We start from the raw sequence: 17368 nt of genomic DNA on the forward strand, positions 1-17368 counted from the left end.
TAAAGGCATGGAGCTGTAATATGCCACTGCTTCAGAGACTGGTGACAGACCTTTCGGGCCATAGGCCTGATACAGCATATGCATCTTCTTAGCAAAGATACTATGATAGGGTATTTTAATGCATTTTAGCACCTTATTCTCTCTCTAAACTATTTTTTCCTCAGTTTAGTTCTAACTATGGATGAATTCTAACTCAGAACAGTTAGAACATGGTTTTGAATGCCACAGAGCACGGGATAATAGAGAGTTTAGCATATCAGATACAGAGGCCGATAACAAAGTTTGATGACAAACATAGGCAAAGACTTTGATCCATGCTTACAAAATACAACAATGTTCAGGTTCAGCTCTTGCATTCAAATGCATCACTATTTTTTAGGTTTTGCAAAAGAAAAGCTGATGAAATAATGTGCCTGGCTCTAATTAATGAGAAATTAATCGCTCTCATTTATTTTTAAAGATTTCTACTTCAGCATAAATCTCATTTTTAATATTTTATTTCACTTGGCTCCAACTAATGATTTGATGCAGTCATCGGATCTCTGAGATCAACTTCAAGAAGTGCTACATTTTCACATGCATACCCTGCAGGCTATCTGTGAAGAAAACTGGCTCTGCAGCAGCACTTGTTATGAATGCACACCTATCCCGAGGGAAAGCTTACGTGAAAAATCCTTTCTGTGGTCTCCCTGTCCCAAGTCAGAGACTGCTGTTCCTCTCCAAAAAGCTCACCTGACTCTGATCTTCTAGAGCCTGTAGTCTTTATTCCTCTGCCTCCAGGCAGATTACTCAAGGATTTATTTCAAGTATTGGTAATTTCACAGGAATTATGGTTATACACACGCAAACACTGTAGTTAATGTAAAATGAACAACCGTCCTAAAATGCCTCATCTCCAGTTGTTTCACAGAAGCTTAGAAAACAAGCTTTTGCTTCAGCTCAGCAGAAGAATGACTAAGGGAAACCTCCCACACCTCACAATGCCAGAAGCTAGCGTCAGGCTTGCAACACCTCTGCTATTTCAGCCAGTCATGACCAGACTGCCTGCCCCCAAGGCTTCAAGTGGTTCTGCAGAGATCCACATGAGCGATGGGCAGCATTGTCCTTGTCTGTCCCTATCTTACCTCACTATTATCTTCCTGCCTGAAGCCAAGAGACCTTTTTTGTATCATGACAGGGACATGCATGAGCTTCTATACTACTGCATCCCCAGCATAAGGCAAGTTATTTAGTGCGGGGAGCAAAGGGTGAATGTTCTCTTTTTTATTAGAGCTGTCGGAAGCACAGAATGTCCTCTTGACCTGAAATTCTGCGGTTTGATGTTTCATCCCAGTTCACAAGGAAACAAAATCTCAAATTTCAGAACTTCCTGCAACTTCAAGTATTCTGATGTGCTCATCTCCCACCTCTTCCTTTATAATGAGGGAAACACTCGGGTTGATAAAAAGGACTAACCACAGCATAGAGAGCAGAGGAGCCTCAGTTCTCTGATATACTACTGAACAGTTTTTCCTGGAAATTGCAGCCAGAAAGTCTTGGATCACTGAAGAGCAAGGGAAGAGGAGGGAATAATGAAGCAGGTTTCTTTTAGAGTGTTGGCCAAACAAATCTTTAAGATTTTGCCACTCAGTCATTTTCTCATGCAAAACGGTGCCATAAGAAAGCTTCTGACTGGCTCTGGTTACTGTTGTGAAAAATATCACAACTTTGTACAAATGTTCATGGTATTTTGTTATGTTATTCTTCCAGCTTCTGAACTAGGAAAAAAATACAGTATGACTGTGCAGCAGCTTTGCACGGGTTTAGTTCATTGGAATTCAATTCAATTGGAATTCAACTCAATTGGAATTCAACAATTCCAATATTGAACACATACAGAGCAACAATTCAGCTCACACTGTCACACCATGGCTTTGCACAACTGAGAGGAGCAAGAACAGATTTCAGCTACTCTGATCATTGGTTGAGGCCATACTGAAAGCAAATGTATTGACTATAAATGTCTTGGACTGCTACCACTTTCAGAATAGAAGTTACGACTTACCTATGTCATATTTAATGTACATATTGTAAAATCTCAAAGTTGATATGCTCTTGAGAAATACTAATTCCAAAACACTTGTTTTCCCAGCATGCATCAAGATACAACAGGGTATGTCTGCCTCCTCATTCAACCTGCCAAGAAAGCAGATGCTGGCTGGTATACCTTGTCTGCAAAAAATGAAGCCGGTATTGTCTCTTGTACTGCGAGACTTGACATATACGGTAGGTATGGGCTAGCAAATAAAACAAATCAGAATTTATTTTCTTTGAGTGGTCCCAGCCCTCACCTAGTTCTCAGTCCGTAAATTGCTGGTTTTGACGTGGATTAGAAATTAGTGTCAGAGCACGGCCACAGCTTAATATGGCCACCAGGAGGAGGTATAATGACACAGCTAAATGGCCAAATTAGCTCTCCTGCATCAGTTTAAAGGCAGGTAAAGAGAAAAAACAGAGGAGTAGTTTTGCACAATATTCTCTACTCCCATTTTCCACGTTCCAAATTCCCTAGACACATAAGCATATAATAAACACGTATTCAAGTTGAACCTTAAATGTGTTCCCTCTGACACATGCCTGTGCTACAGCCCTGACCTGAGATGGAACAATAAATTGCACACAAGAAAGCAGACCCCTTCTTCTATGGAGGCTAGTTTGCATCTAATATCATAGAATCATGGAATGGTTTCGGTTGGAAGGGATCTTAAAGATCACCTAGTTCCAACCCCCTTGCCATGGGCAGGGACACCTTCCACTAGACCAGGTTGCTCAAAGCCCCATCCAGCCTGGCCTCGAACACTTCCAGGGAGGGGACACCCACAGCCTCTCTGGGCAACCCGTTCCAGTGTCTCACCACCCTCACAGTGAAGAACTTCTTCCCTACATCCAATCTAAATCGACCCTCTTGCAGTTTAAAGCCATTACCCCTTGGCCTGTCACCACATGCCCTTGTAAAAAGTCCCTCTCGGGCTTTCTTGTAGGTGCCCTTTAGGTACTGGAAGGCCGCTGTAAGGTCTCCCCGGAGCCTTCTCTTCTCCAGGCTGAACAACCCCAACTCAGCCTGTCTTCATAGGAGAGGTGCTCCAGCCCTCTGATCCTCTTCATGGCCCTCCTCTGGACTCACTCCAACAGGCCCATATTCTTCTTATGTTGGGGACCCCAGAGCTGAACACAGTGCTCCAGGTGGGGTCTCACGAGAGCGGAGTAGAGAAGGAGAATGACCTCCCTTGACCTGCTGGTCACACTTCTTTTGATGCAGCCCAGGATATGGTTGGCTTTCTGGGCTGCAGACGCACATTGCTGGGTCATGTTGAGCTTCTCGTCAACCAGCACCCCCAAGTCCTTCTACTCAGGGCTGCTCCCAATCCACTCATCGCCCAGCCTGTATTTGTGCTTGGGATTGCCCCGACCCAGGTGCAGGACCTTGCCCTTGGCCTTGTTGAACCTCATGAGGTTCGCACGGGCCCACCTCTCAAGCCCATCAAGGGCCCTCTGGATGGTGTCCCTTCCCTCCAGCATGTTGACCACACCACACAGCTTGGTGTCGTCGGCAAACTTGCTGAGGGTGTGATCAATCCCACTGTCCATGTCGCTGACAAAGATGTTAAGCAGTGGTGGTCCCAATACTGACCCCTGAGGAACGCCACTCGTCACTGGTCTCCACTTGGACATCGAGCCATTGACCGCAACTCTTTGAGTGCGACCATCCAGCCAATTTCTTATCCATAGGGTGGACCATCCATCAAATCCATGTCTCTCTGATGTAGAGACAAGGATGTTGTGCGGGACAGTGTCAAATGCTTTGCACAAGTCCAGGTAGATGATGTCTGTTGCTCTTCCCTTATCCACCAATGCTGTAACCTCGTCGTAGAAGGCCACCAAATTTGTCAGGCACAATTTGCCCTTAGTGAAGCCATGCTGGCTGTCACCAATCACCTCCTTATTTTCCATGTACCTTAGCATCGTTTCCAGGAGGATCCGCTCCATGATCTTGCCGGGCACAGAGGTGAGACTGAATGGCCTGTAGTTCCCCGGCTCTTCCTTTTTTCCCTTTTTAAAAATGGGGGTTAGGTTTCCCCTTTTCCAGTCAGTGGGAACTTCACTGGACTGCCATGACTTCTCAAATGTGGTGGATAGGGGCTTAGCCACTTCATCCGACAGTTCCCTCAGGACCTGCAGATGCATCTTGTCAGGTCCCATGGACCTGTGCACCTTCAGGTTCCTTAGATGGCCTTCAACCTGATCTTCTCCTACAGTGGGCGGTTCTTCATTCTCCCAGTCCCTCCCTTTGCCTTCTGCGACTTGGGCGGTGTGGCTGGAGCACTTGCCGGTGAAGACTGAGGCAAAAAAGTCATTGAGTACCTCCACCTTCTCCATGTCCCAGGTAACTAGGTCTCCTGTTTCCTTCCAGAGAGGGTCCACATTTTCCCTAGTCTTCCTTTTATCGCCGATGTACCTATAGAAGCTTTTCTTGTTGCCCTTGATGTCCCTGGCCAGATTTAATTCTATCAGGGCTTTAGCCTTCCTAACCTGATCCCTGGCTGCCTGGACAATTTCTCTGTATTCCTCCCAGGCTACCTGTCCTTGCTTTCACCCTCTGCAGGCTTCCTTTTTGTGTTTCAGTTTGTCCTTGTTCATCCATGCAGGCTTCCCGGCATTTTTGCCTGACTTCCTCTTTGTTGGGATGCATCGCTCCTGAGCTTGGAGGAGGTGATCCTTGAATATTAACCAGCTTTCTTGGGCCCCTCTTCCCTCCAGGGCTTTATCCCATGGTACTCTACCAAGCAGATCCCTGAGGAGGCCAAAGTCTGCTCTCCTGAAGTCCAGGGTAGCAAGCCTGCTGTGCGCCCTCCTTGCTGCCCTAAGGATCTTGAACTCCACCATTTCATGGTCACTGGAGCCAAGGCTGCCCTTGAACTTCACATTCCCCACCAGCCCCTCCTTCTAGGTGAGAACAAGGTCCAGCATAGCACCTCTCCTCGTTGGCTCCTCCATCACTTGGAGAAGGAAGTTATCATCAACACATTCCAGGAACCTCCTGGATTGCTTATGCCCTGCTGTGTTGTCCCTCCAACAGATATTGGGGTGGTTGAAGCCCCCCATGAGGACCAGGGCTTGTGAACATGAGGCTGCTCCTATCTGTCTATAGAGGGCCTCATCTGCTTGGTCTTCCTGGTCAGGTGGCCTGTAGCAGACTCCCACTACAATGTCACCTGTTCCTGCCCTCTCTTTAATCCTGACCAATAAGCTTTTGGTCCCCAGGCGGAGCTCCATGCACTCCAGCTGGTCATTGACATAGAGGGCAACAACCCCTCCTTGTCTCCCCTGCTTGTCCTTTCTGAAGAGCCTGTATCCTTCCATTCCAACCCTCCAGTCACAGGAGCCATCCCACCATGTCTCCGTGATGCCAATAAGATCATAGCCCTGCAGATGTGCACACATCTCTTAACTCCTCTTGTTTATTCCCCATGCTATGTGCATTTGCATATATTTGTCTAGGACTCAAAAGGTCCCAGCCCAGCTCAAGAACTACAGCACATCATTTAATTACTCTGTATCTATGCAAGATGTAATAGTTAAGACAATTTAGCTAGAGCAAGAGAGTACTTTGATCACTTAAGCAGCATAATAAAACCAAAAACATATTCCACAAACTGTTGGATTATAGCCATATCCTCAAAGGAAGAAAACCCACGTTTTCAACCTTGTATTTCTCATTTTTTAAGAAAACCCACTTAATTATCAGGGATAACCACAAGTCACCAGTGCATCTCTGTCAGTTTTCCGCCACCTTGTGGTGATATAAGACAATAATAATGTAATGTTCAAGAGAGGACTGGTAAGAGCCTGATTCAAAAAAGGTCACATAAAATGAAAAATAATTCCTTAGGTATCTAAATGTTGCAAGACATAAATTAAATTTTCGTATGAAGGATTCAAGGTACAAACAGGAAAAAGATGGAAAGTAAGAAATGCTTCCTGATTCCAACCATATTTTCTAAAGACTCTGCAAGTCTTACACACCAAAAGGAATGACAAACATCATTTTTCTTCGTGCTATTTTGAATGGATGGGGTTGGGGGATTAAAAGTGTGGTCTGGTATTTGCAATTCCATGTGCAAATAAAAAAGTACAGTAAATAATGAGTGTATTGTTCAAATAGAAACAAATTGGGGGCTGCAAGAAAAAAGGAAGTTCTTTTTCAAATATTTCCAGATAGACAGGATCAAAATTCAGCATGGAAACATTCAGCATGGAAAGACATTTCCTATCTATGCTTAACGTGTAGATTGTAGGTCTCCCACACTAAGCTATTCAGAGAGTATTGTAGCCTGAACTTCTACCCTTTCACTTTAATTGCTGACAGATATGTTTGTCCGGTTTGGGTGCGGACCTGGAGGTTCTGTATACTGGCAAAGATAATATCAATTTCCCCTTTCTGAAGTGTTTTAAGAATGATAACTGTTAAGTATCATATAATAGCTAAATATTCTTACAAAATTGTAACAGTACTTGTTCATATGGGAACATGTTGAATGTTACTTCTAAATTACTGAATATGTGTCTTTGGATTACCTTTCTTTCAGTATCTTGAAAAAAATCTAGGAAACGTGTTACTAGTTATAAGTAGAAGAGGGAAATAAAAACTGTAATCACTTCTTTTAAAAAATTCCCTATATTATTACTTTGGAATTAAATACCACCAAAAAAAATATCACGAAGAAAAGTCCCCCAGAGGATGGCGTAGTACAAAATCAGAGCCATGTCCAGTTTGTTCATCTCTCTTCATGACGTTTTTAGTTTTGATTGCAAGAGCTTTGGAGAAGACTCCAAAGATTAAATGATCAGATTTTGGACTTGGCGAAATCCATGTAAGAATTGCCATTGAATTGAACAGGGATGGAATTCCATCTGTAGACTTCAATAAAAATACTCAACATATAAACTACGTAAGTTATAATATTTGAAGTAACAGACCCTAAAACAGGGAACAACAATGCTGTGCTCTCTTCAAGGATGTTGGAAGGAACTTTTCAGTTGTGTGCACTGATTCCTGTTGTTTCATTGCTAACTTAATTAGAGGTTTATACAGCCTATTCTGTTTCTGTTGCTTCAGCTCAGTGGCACCATCAAATTCCACAACCAATAAAGCTTCGACCTGGTGGCAGCCGGTATGCAAACCTTACCGGTCAAGGACTTGACATTTTTTCTGCCTTCCCAACTACTGAAAGCCCTATGCTGTTTTCATCCCCAACCCAAAAGGTGGTGGAGAGTGAAGAACTTTGAAAAACAAACAATTGTTCCAGTTACACCTGCAGAGATACTAGAACTGTGGGGGAAAAAAAATAAGAGGTACAAATCAAGATGCTCAAGGTTTACAAGCAACTTGTTTGTAATTAAGTGTACTGCTGCTGCAAATGTTGCAAGTAACATATCATACAAGACTTTTGCATATTATTTTACTGCAGGATAATCGTGGTATGGAGTGTTGTGCAATAAATTCAGTACTGTGTAGTTTGCTAAGAATTACATAGTAAACATAGTTTTCAGCACCTAAAAGCCAATACCACTTTTACTGCTTGAATTAAAGCTACTGTACTGTAGCAAGCCATGTTAAGGATTGATGATGTTTAGCTGGAATACTTCCAGTGAAAACATTGACATTACAATAACAACAATCCTGAATGAAGGTAAACAACAAGACTTTGAATGTAATTCTAAAAAACATGCCAGATAATCACAAAGCACAAGTTAAAGGGAAAAGATGTAACTCATTTTTATATATTATTATGCCAGATAATCTTAGAATTTTTGAACTCAAGACTAGACAAATATAGCATTTCATGTAGGTACAGCTGTATACTCTATATATTTATATTTGTGTGTGTGTACTCCATGAACTGTGTATTCACGGTGTAAGGATTCATAAAGTAAGGTACAGGGCACGTGCATAGGACGCTAACATAGGAACCCAAAATTCCTCTTGTCTGAAGCATGTTCTCTAGAGCCCATAGCTGAAACTATTTTCCAGATGTGCTTCATACTTTTTTCTTTACAATGTTAGTGATTCTCTGCCTTTAAACACAGATGATATCAAGCTTGTAACTTCATCGTTTTTAAATATCAGTCTCTTTTTCCTAATTTTTAATGTGACTAAAAGAAAAGTGCATCCACCATCCAGCTCATTTTTTAACTAACTGAAAAGGAATTATGATCTGGTGGAATTTAAATTTTCACCATCATTTAGGAAATAATTACAAGTGTAGTGTCTAGTATAAAGACAGAGAAAATTCTGTTAATATACAAAAGTTATGAAGTTAAGCAAGTTATGTGCAAAGAGCTAAAAAACCTACTGTAACTAATAGTAGTAATAAATAAGGCAATTTAATGAAAGTGCAACAGAAGGTGTTCAGTGACAACACCTAATGATTGCTTTAAATATATTTAGCATCTATACAGTTGTATTAATACCTCCCAGCACTTAAAATTTGTGAATATCTAAGATGACTTCCTGCATCTTTAAATTATTGTATCCCTCTTCTTTGGACATTGTTTTCAAGCAGTTCTTACTTACTGCTTCCAACATGGCTGGAGAATGCAACAAAGTCCTGATCAGTCACAAAGATTCAAAGGAAAAATAACAGATACTTTCATTTTAGACCTTATTTGGATTTTTTCAAATTTAAAAATGTAACTTAAAAAAATTACATACACAAAGAAAACAATGAGGAGTTATCTTAAGAGCAAAAGGATACTGGATGTAGCCAGAGACTGAGAAAGAGATAGCCTTTCATTGAGTTTCCTACAAATACAGCTTATGTTGTCTCTAACTGATGGTTCCCTAAGGGTTTAGAGGAAGTGGATTTCTTGTATTGTTCCACTTCCCACCTGAGTGAAGAGCATAAAACAAAACCATCATTATAATTTTCATGCTTTTGTTAGAAATCTCAGGCAATTCACCCCAGACTGAACAGACCAGGAAGCTAAAACACTTTCTTATCCTGAGAGACAAAACAAGGTGCAGGCACTTCAGTGGGAAAGCAGAAATACCAGTTGTTCCCCATGTTGTACGTCCTCCCTGGCAAACAAAATAAAACTAATAGCTATTAAAAGTGGTGCATTGATTCAACTGACTTCAGTTATGGGGTGCCCAATTTAAGACGTATTGTGGGTCTGGTTTTCCAGGATAGAGAACCTACTGCTCCTCTTATCTTCACTTGTTTTCAGGATGGCTTAAGGATTCCAAAACTAAACCTAGACTGAGTCAGAGTTGGGCAACCCAAAATTTCAAGTTTCCCATATTAGTAACTGCTCTTGGGAAAATAATCCAAGGAAAGTTATTGGATTTTGCTTATGTAATCCAGTGCTGTTGGGGAGTGGGAAGAGAGGAAATTAAGACACAAAAGATCCAAATTCTACTCCCATCTACAGCCCTGGTCTTCCCATTATTTCATGCCAGAACTGAAGAGTAGATTTTGATCCAAAGTATTCCAAGCTGTATATCAGCCATCAGGCTTCATATCTAGCACAGGCTTAGTCAAGCCATTGTCTGCTTAGAACTCCCCTGTGGCCCCCTTGCCTGGCTTTGAGTGAGGGGTTGGATCAGATGACCTCCTGAGGTTCCTTCAGACCTAAATCACTCTATACTTCCTAAATTATTTTACTGTCCACTGCGTGTCTGAATACCCTATGTGGATTAAGTTACCTACTGACTGAGTAGAAACTAAGAATTCAAGCAAGCACAAACTTTTCCTTTTTGACTGGGATATATCCTATTAGGCAATTCTAGCTACACTTTAATCAGAGTTCTTTACGTAGTTTAGAAAGAAAGAATACTAGTACTTACTATTAGCAAATACCTGGTTACCAGTGCTGGAATCATACTTGTTAATACTACTGACAGTAGTAGTGGTTCTCACATTTTACAACATCAGACAACACATCCAAAAACTCAGTACAAATTAAAAGACAAACTGCACAGAGAAAATACATAAATCATATCTCTTCAACCTTTTCTCTGTGATTTCAGTGGAATGTCTCCAAACTTACATCATTATAACCTGAACTGACAAGCTGAGGATTAAGTGGTACAATGTTTTTTAAAATGTACATTGAGTTCTTTCGAAGTGGGAGGACAAGAGGCTACTGCTGAAAGACTTTTCCCAAAAATCTGTGTAAGAAGCATTAATCTTTAGTCATTCAAGAAAGGGCCCCAGAAGTCTTACTGAGAGGTAGGCTACAGAGAGTGGATCACCAAAATCTGTCAGCTGAACTATAACATTCTTTCCTTGACACTATTTACTAGCAAAAGGATCAAAACTTTACCCATCACACCTCCCTACATAATGCAGAAGTCAGTAATTTCAATTACTTTCAGTGCATCTGATACAAACAAAATCAGAATCTGATCCCAAATGGTCTGTAGTCATTAAATTTAGCTCATTAACTGCTACAGGACATTTCTCCTCTGCATATACTGAGCCCACAAAATGAGTACGTAAAGGAAGCTTATGTGAATGGATGTAAATACTGTTAATTAATAGTACTGAGGTGCTCATCACAAAGAAGACTTGCCAGAAAAAGACACAAAAGTTATGTTTGTGTTGTTAACTGATGGAAAGGCCAAGGGAAAAAGGCTTGTGTAAGTAGCAGAGACAACACTGAGTTGTCACAAAACATGTGATGCTGTTTGAGTTCACGTCCTGTGAAGGATGGCACTATCTAACCATACTGTGTCAAGATGCACTAGAGACTATGCAGCTGTGCTCCCTTCCTGAACAGCTTGGCTGTTCATTGTTTTTGTTTAATTGAATAACCGATTTGACTTCACACTAACATGGTATTTCATTCTCTTATTCAGGGCAGGCTACTGCAACAACAAAAATCAATGTTAGAACTTCCACTGAAGTCAGTGTTAGCTATTATCTTCCGAAAGTCCATTAAATCACCACAATGTGGAGCATAATATTGTATCAGTGAGACACAGAAATGCTCAGGTTTGTAACCTCTCAGTGTTTTCTGATTCAGAATCTTGTAGGTTTATTTAGTTTCCTGTTTCCTTCTAGCCCTGGTTTTGTACACAATCAAACAGAGGCACAGTATATTTCAAAGCCGAGCAGAAATGACAGCTTTTGTACTGCAATTCTAGAACGCAAAAGTATTATCTTTGCTTTAAAATCTTGGTCCAGCTTGGTGCAAACCCAGTCCTCAGCAACATCACAAGGCAGTTTGCATTGATACCGTTGGACTTCTTACCTTAAAACAGCTGGATTGAGTTCCTTTGCTTCCATATGGAAGGTGGAGCATACCTTCTGAATGCCTCCCGTCTGCTAACATGAGAAGATGAGAGTACACACTTCAAATATGAAAAGCCAAATCTGCAGTCTTTATCTGAATATGTAAACAATTGCCAATCCCAACTGTTTACAGTAATCATAGGTACTTCAAGGCAACAAATCTGGAATAAGAATTCCTTTAAGAACTGTGTTCTTAATGCTACCAGGTTTAAAAGCGTTAGTTTCTGGAAAATGTCTTCATACAAAATGATTAGCAAGACCTAATGAAATATATTAACTGTTAAATATTGGAGAAGTGATTCATTGTTAATTGCCTTACTATTTCCAATACAAAGATGTTCACTTTGAGCCTTAAAATTCTATTTTATAATTTTTTCTTGATTAAAGTTGATATTTTTTATTTTTTGATCCAAAGTCATTCTCACTGGGAAGAAAAATGTTAATGTCAGTTTTAAAGTATATTATAAGTGCATATGAAAGGAAAAAACAAACACCTGCCTGTTCAGTAATGTATTTCCCTTCGTCTCACCTAAACTTAAATAAATGCTTCAGAGTTGCATACAAGACTGTGTCCTTCACGTGTTCAAGTAATTGTGAAAGTGTGCAACGAGACCAGAGGTTTCCTCAGAACTTTGCTGTGACAGCTGATTAATGGAATCAGACTTTACATTATCTAGAAGAAAATTATAAAATACTGTCAAGTTATATACTAGCCAAGCTTCTAGCAGGTAGTTGTGAAATATAGTTGTTGCTTTTTTGAACAATTCTTAATATCAGTTTGTTTTGGTTTTAAATTATGCTTTTTCTGATAACCTCAGTCCCTTCATCAAAGTTTGAAAGAACACGTTTTCTCACGGGTATGAGAGCAGAAGTCAAGGAGTTTTTAGGGCAATTTGCATGTTTTAAAGGTCAATAGATTTGCCAAATTCTCAGTATCTTGGAGAATTAGTCTCCAAAGCCTATGCTTGGGCGTATATTTCTACCTACAGACTGTCATGGCTGAACTCCATCATGTCTCAAAAATTCATGCAGAATCTGTCTACTTCATTGGTCGCCTAGCCCACACGCTCCCCCTGAAATACCTGTTTACTGGGTCTAGACCAACGCTCCTAGAAGTTTCTCTGTGCAGTAGGGCACTGGAGACCTGTTACAGAGGACTTACTTTTTCACCCCTTAGCTGTGTATCCAGCACTTTAACAAATGAAAATTGAATGAGGGCCAATCAAACACACAAACAACACTGAATTTCATTCTTCCCTATACATGTCTTCAACTTGAATGATTTAGCATATCCTTTGTATAAGGGTCCATTCGTAGACTTTGGAATGAATTTTAAATGAGCAGCAGATGCAAACCCAACACCTGAAGGAAGCTGGATCTTATAGCTTGGATACAGAAGAGAACAGGGAAAAAACAAGGATGCGCCCCATTACATTTGCTGGTACTGATTTTGCTTTCCCACGTAACCATGTTTCTCCATTCCTACCTGGCTTGATTTCTATGTACTTCTGTGCCTGCTAGGCCAGACCATTTTAGCCCAGCTACAGCTCCATAAGCTAAAGCAGCTCCTACACATTTTATGATTTCCTCTGAGCAACACAAGCTGCTTTTATTAATGCCTTTATACTTCAAGTCCACTATAGATATAAAGAACCATTTATTGCATAATACAAAGAAATCTTGGGCCATATGTGCTGTGAATTTAAGTGGAGTTCTCAATTTATATCAGTAGGAAATTCTGTTCAGAAACTGACCATCCTTTAGGATCACACAGTCCGTTAGCAGCAGGCAACATGGTTTTGTAAAGAAATGGAAAAATACTGAAGACCTTCTGAAATTTTGGGGGGGAAAAAAAAAAAAAAAAGATGACTATGCACCCCAGGCTGCAGGAAGCCATTCAAAAATAAACTTCTTATTCCTTGGCGTCACATATGCAGACATTTTAAGCAAATTCTGTATAAGATATATTTTGCATGCTAATTCCTATACAAATGAAAACTGAACTACAAATTAGAAAAAAAATTAGTAGATGATACTAAAAGGTACTCTTTGGTAGAAAACATATTTAAATATTATACATGGGGTTGCTTTGGTTTTTTTAAAGCCACATTTTCTTGAAATGTAATTAAAGTTAAAAACATAAAGCGTTTTTTAAAAAGTGCCCAAGTACCAGGTGAAATCAATGTTTGTTACAAGATATCTGTGTAGAGGAAACACTGGACTGCTTCTTCAATGAATAAACATGTCCTTATTCTCAGTGCATTTGTTTTTTCCCCTGGATATTCTGTAGAGATAAAACAGCTGAATATATTTAGAGCAAAAAGAAACTGTTCTGTAAATTCTTACTGAATTTTAAAAATTAGATAAATTTCACTCCTAAATTACAGAAAACTGCATCCATATTGCTTAGCTCAAATAGCTGGAAACCTAAGTGTAAGGATATCCATCTGTCCTGGTTTCAGCTGGGATAGAGTTAATTTTCTTCTTAGTAGCTGGTACAGTGCTGTGTTTTGGATTTAGTGTGAGAATAATGTTGATAACACACTGATGTTTTAGTTGTTGCTAAGTAGCGCTTATCCTAAATTAAGGATTTTTCAGTTTCCCATGCTCTGCCAGCAAGCAGGTGTGCAAGAAGCTGGGAGGGAGCATGGCCAGGACAGCTGACCCCAACTAGCCAAAGGGATATTCCATACCACAGAATGTCATGCCCAGTATATAAACAGGGGGGAGTTGGCCGGGAGGGGTGGATTGCTGCTCGGGCATCAGTCAGCAGGTGGTGAGCAATTGCACTGTGCATCACTTGTATTTTCTTGGGTTTTATTTCTCTCTTTTTTTTGGTTATATTTCTTTTCATTACAATTGTTATTATTAATATATTTTTATTATTATTATTGTTAGTATTATATTTTATTTTACTTATTAAACTGCTTTTATCTCAACCCATGAGTTTTACTTTTTTTCCCAATCCTCCTCCCCATCCCACTGGGAGGGGGGACGGGAGAGCGGCTGCGTGGTGCTTAGTTGTTGGCTGAGGTTAAACCACGACACCACCTTAAGGCAAAAGCTTATTTTGGAAAATCAAAAATTTGACCGGAAATCTTATTTTTTTTAATTTGTGCCTAGTGAATCACATCACAGTAGGGACTTCCACAAAGATGTCACCAGGGAAGTTCTACTTCACAAGGTATAGGAAACTTAGCTAAATACTGAAGAATCTAATGATACTCATGCTTCCCCATGTGAAGGACTTTACAAGACCATAACTAAGGTTAGCAACATTTTTACTATTCCGAATTTGTCCAGCAGCACCATTTAGGAATTCCAATCAAGAACTGAGCTTTGCCCTGTATATGTGTATAGTACAAGATGGACTGTGCCCTAAATACCTTACAAATGGTGAGATGGAAAATAGAAGCCTAAAAAATGGGAATGAACTAAAGTTTTAAGACACGCTAATACATATCCACTGATGACCTCAATGCTTAGACAGGAAGAAACCACTGACTTTTCATTACTAACATACATTTTGGGAACATGCTACCCTAGTCCCACTTTCAGCCACTGAAAAGTCACCGCAGTTAAAAATGTCACTCCAGTTCCGAGTTCAAAAATAACTCTGGTCACCTTGTCAAAACAGGGTGATATGATTCAAAGAATCATAGAAGCAGAGTATCTATAGCTACTTCAAATAGAAAACCCTGCAGTCTGAACCTTTTAGAAGAATAAAGGTTAATTTCCCACAAATAGTTCATTAGAATTTCACACTGAATTTCAATAGTGAAACATGTATGTGTGTGGCATGCAACAAATATTTAATGAAGCAAGCATTTCTCATCCCCAATGTTTTCACAATAATGTGGTTCTAGAATTACAACGTACTGATACTACAAATAGAAGTATTTCAGGTTTGCACTGCTGTTCAGTGGGACAAAAATTTATCAGCAGACAAAACTCAGTCACTAAGAACACACCAAGCTCTGAGCATCAAAGCTTTTGCTTCATCTGGAGGCCCACTGGAAGCAATAATGATTTAAGGGGAGGAGGCTTCAAATGCCCACACCAGTAAAGTCCAGTACAGAAGAAGGGTCACAGCCATTATCTGACAAGCATCAAACAGCCAGTGGGGAACAAATATTTGGGAGCAATAATCAAACCCAAGTTAAACAGTCAAGTTTACATTTGACAAAGTGTCACTAAAGTATTTGTAAAGGAAAGCTATAAAAAGAAACAAATTCCTTCCTGAATAGTTGTTGAGTTTGAGAAGTCCAAACCAGCATGGATAATATCTACTTTTCAGACTGCCTTCAGAAAGAATTTTTAATGATTAAACTTCCCCCTCACCCAATTCACTCCCCAAAAAGCTTTGACAGATCATCAAGACAGACAGCTGTCTGTACTATAGTAAACTGGAAATCCCAACTTCCAGCTCAACACTGCACCCTCCCAAGAAACAAAAATACTACAGCATTATATAAAATCACAATTTTTCCACTAGTAATATTACTAATTATTATCAACAGATAAAGAGTTCAATAAAACATTCACCTCCCAGTAGCACAACCAAATCTAAGAGAATGGGGATTATAATCTTATCATATCGTTCAACAGCAGAGATTGATGCAATGACCTGATTTACAAAGTGTTCACAAGCTATGTACTGCACTAAAGTGCTTTTTTGGACTTCGATTTCAATTGTTAATAATTTTTGGTAACATGACCACACATATTTTATGTTTTGTGTTGGTTTGTTCCTCTAAGTGAGCTTACTATCATTTAATCATTCACTGCATACTAATCCATTATTTTTATATCTATCATCATATGCAGTAGATGGTCTATTACAATGCTGCATGGAAGAAACAAAATCGGAAGAGAAATGGATGTTAAGTACTTTTACGTAAATTACATATAAACTGCAATGTCATGTCCCACAAAATAAAATTATATGCCAGTAGTGCAGAAACACATCAGTACTGTTCTTGCACACTACTCTGGTACTTATACTTTTGTATTGTATTACCCTTCCCATCTAAGGTTTAGAAGGCTATCTTTCACTAAGCCACGTTTTCCACGTCATATAATTGCACTCTTTATTTGCATCGTATTCCCCTTTCATGATGGAAACTCACTACTGTGCTAGCAGTGCAGGTGAGACAATGTCTGCCTAAAGTTTATAGCTAATAAATTAGTGTAAGATGGCACATCATTTATTTAAGGATTGTATTGATTGTTATTACATACATAAACTTGCCACTTAATGATGAGTAATATTCAAACAGTATTAACTTGGCTATATGATGGACAACAACTAACTCTATTCTCTCTATATAAACTTCTGCAAAGAAATCGGTAACATGACTTCATATTCCCAGAAGGTTGAATCCGCTTTCTGTTTGCTGATAAAGATCTAATGTAATTCATAAGAAGCAAAAGCCCACATTTCAGTAATTAACACTATTCATTACCTTTAGAGAGGCTAAAATATACATTAAAAAACATTCCTGAATGCCAGTGTTTAAAGGAGAGAGTTGCTCAGAATATACAGTGCTTCTTCTATGTGTTTAACCTAGCCTGAAAGTCTGTCCCAGCAGCTTTCACTCCAGGAACAGTCCAACTCCCACCTCAGGAAACGTACTAGTCTGCACAACAGTGACCAAGGGCAAAACGTCAGTGAGGGTTCTGGGAGAAGACAGACACTAAGGTCAGCTCTTTGTACGTAACTGTTCCTGCAGCAGAGCCCAAGTCCCTCTCCCCCAAAACAGGGCTTAGTCCCTATTGATGCTTTTGTTTTTCACTGAAAGCTGCTTAATTGTTGAAAATAACTCCTACCAAAGCTATTCATTTGTCATTTGAAAGAATTCTAAAATATAAGACATGGCAGCAGCCAGCAGGGAACCCACCAGCCTTCCCTGCTGGAAATCCACCAACAGCTGTTCTGCGACAGCAGCTCCTTTTCTCCTTCTCCCTCATGGCTAACACTAGCAAGGGCTTGTTTCTGGAAACTCCCCACAGCAGCACCAGCAGAAGTACTC

At 39.9% G+C, this 17368-nt stretch overlaps 1 protein-coding gene across 1 annotated transcript in view; it reads left to right on the top strand.

Moving 5' to 3' along the window:
• MYPN (myopalladin) overlaps window positions 1-7472 on the top strand; it is a 51464-nt gene extending 43992 nt beyond the window's left edge. The window contains exons 18-19 of the mRNA XM_050898797.1: window positions 2132-2265; window positions 7157-7472. Coding sequence (XP_050754754.1) covers window positions 2132-2265; window positions 7157-7326 — 304 coding nt within the window. The 3' untranslated portion in view covers window positions 7327-7472. The remainder of the gene's footprint in view (window positions 1-2131; window positions 2266-7156) is intronic.
• Window positions 7473-17368: the final 9896 nt, after the last annotated feature.

The sequence above is a fragment of the Gymnogyps californianus genome, chromosome 6, assembly GCF_018139145.2.
Source record: "Gymnogyps californianus isolate 813 chromosome 6, ASM1813914v2, whole genome shotgun sequence".
NCBI lineage: Eukaryota > Metazoa > Chordata > Aves > Accipitriformes > Cathartidae > Gymnogyps > Gymnogyps californianus.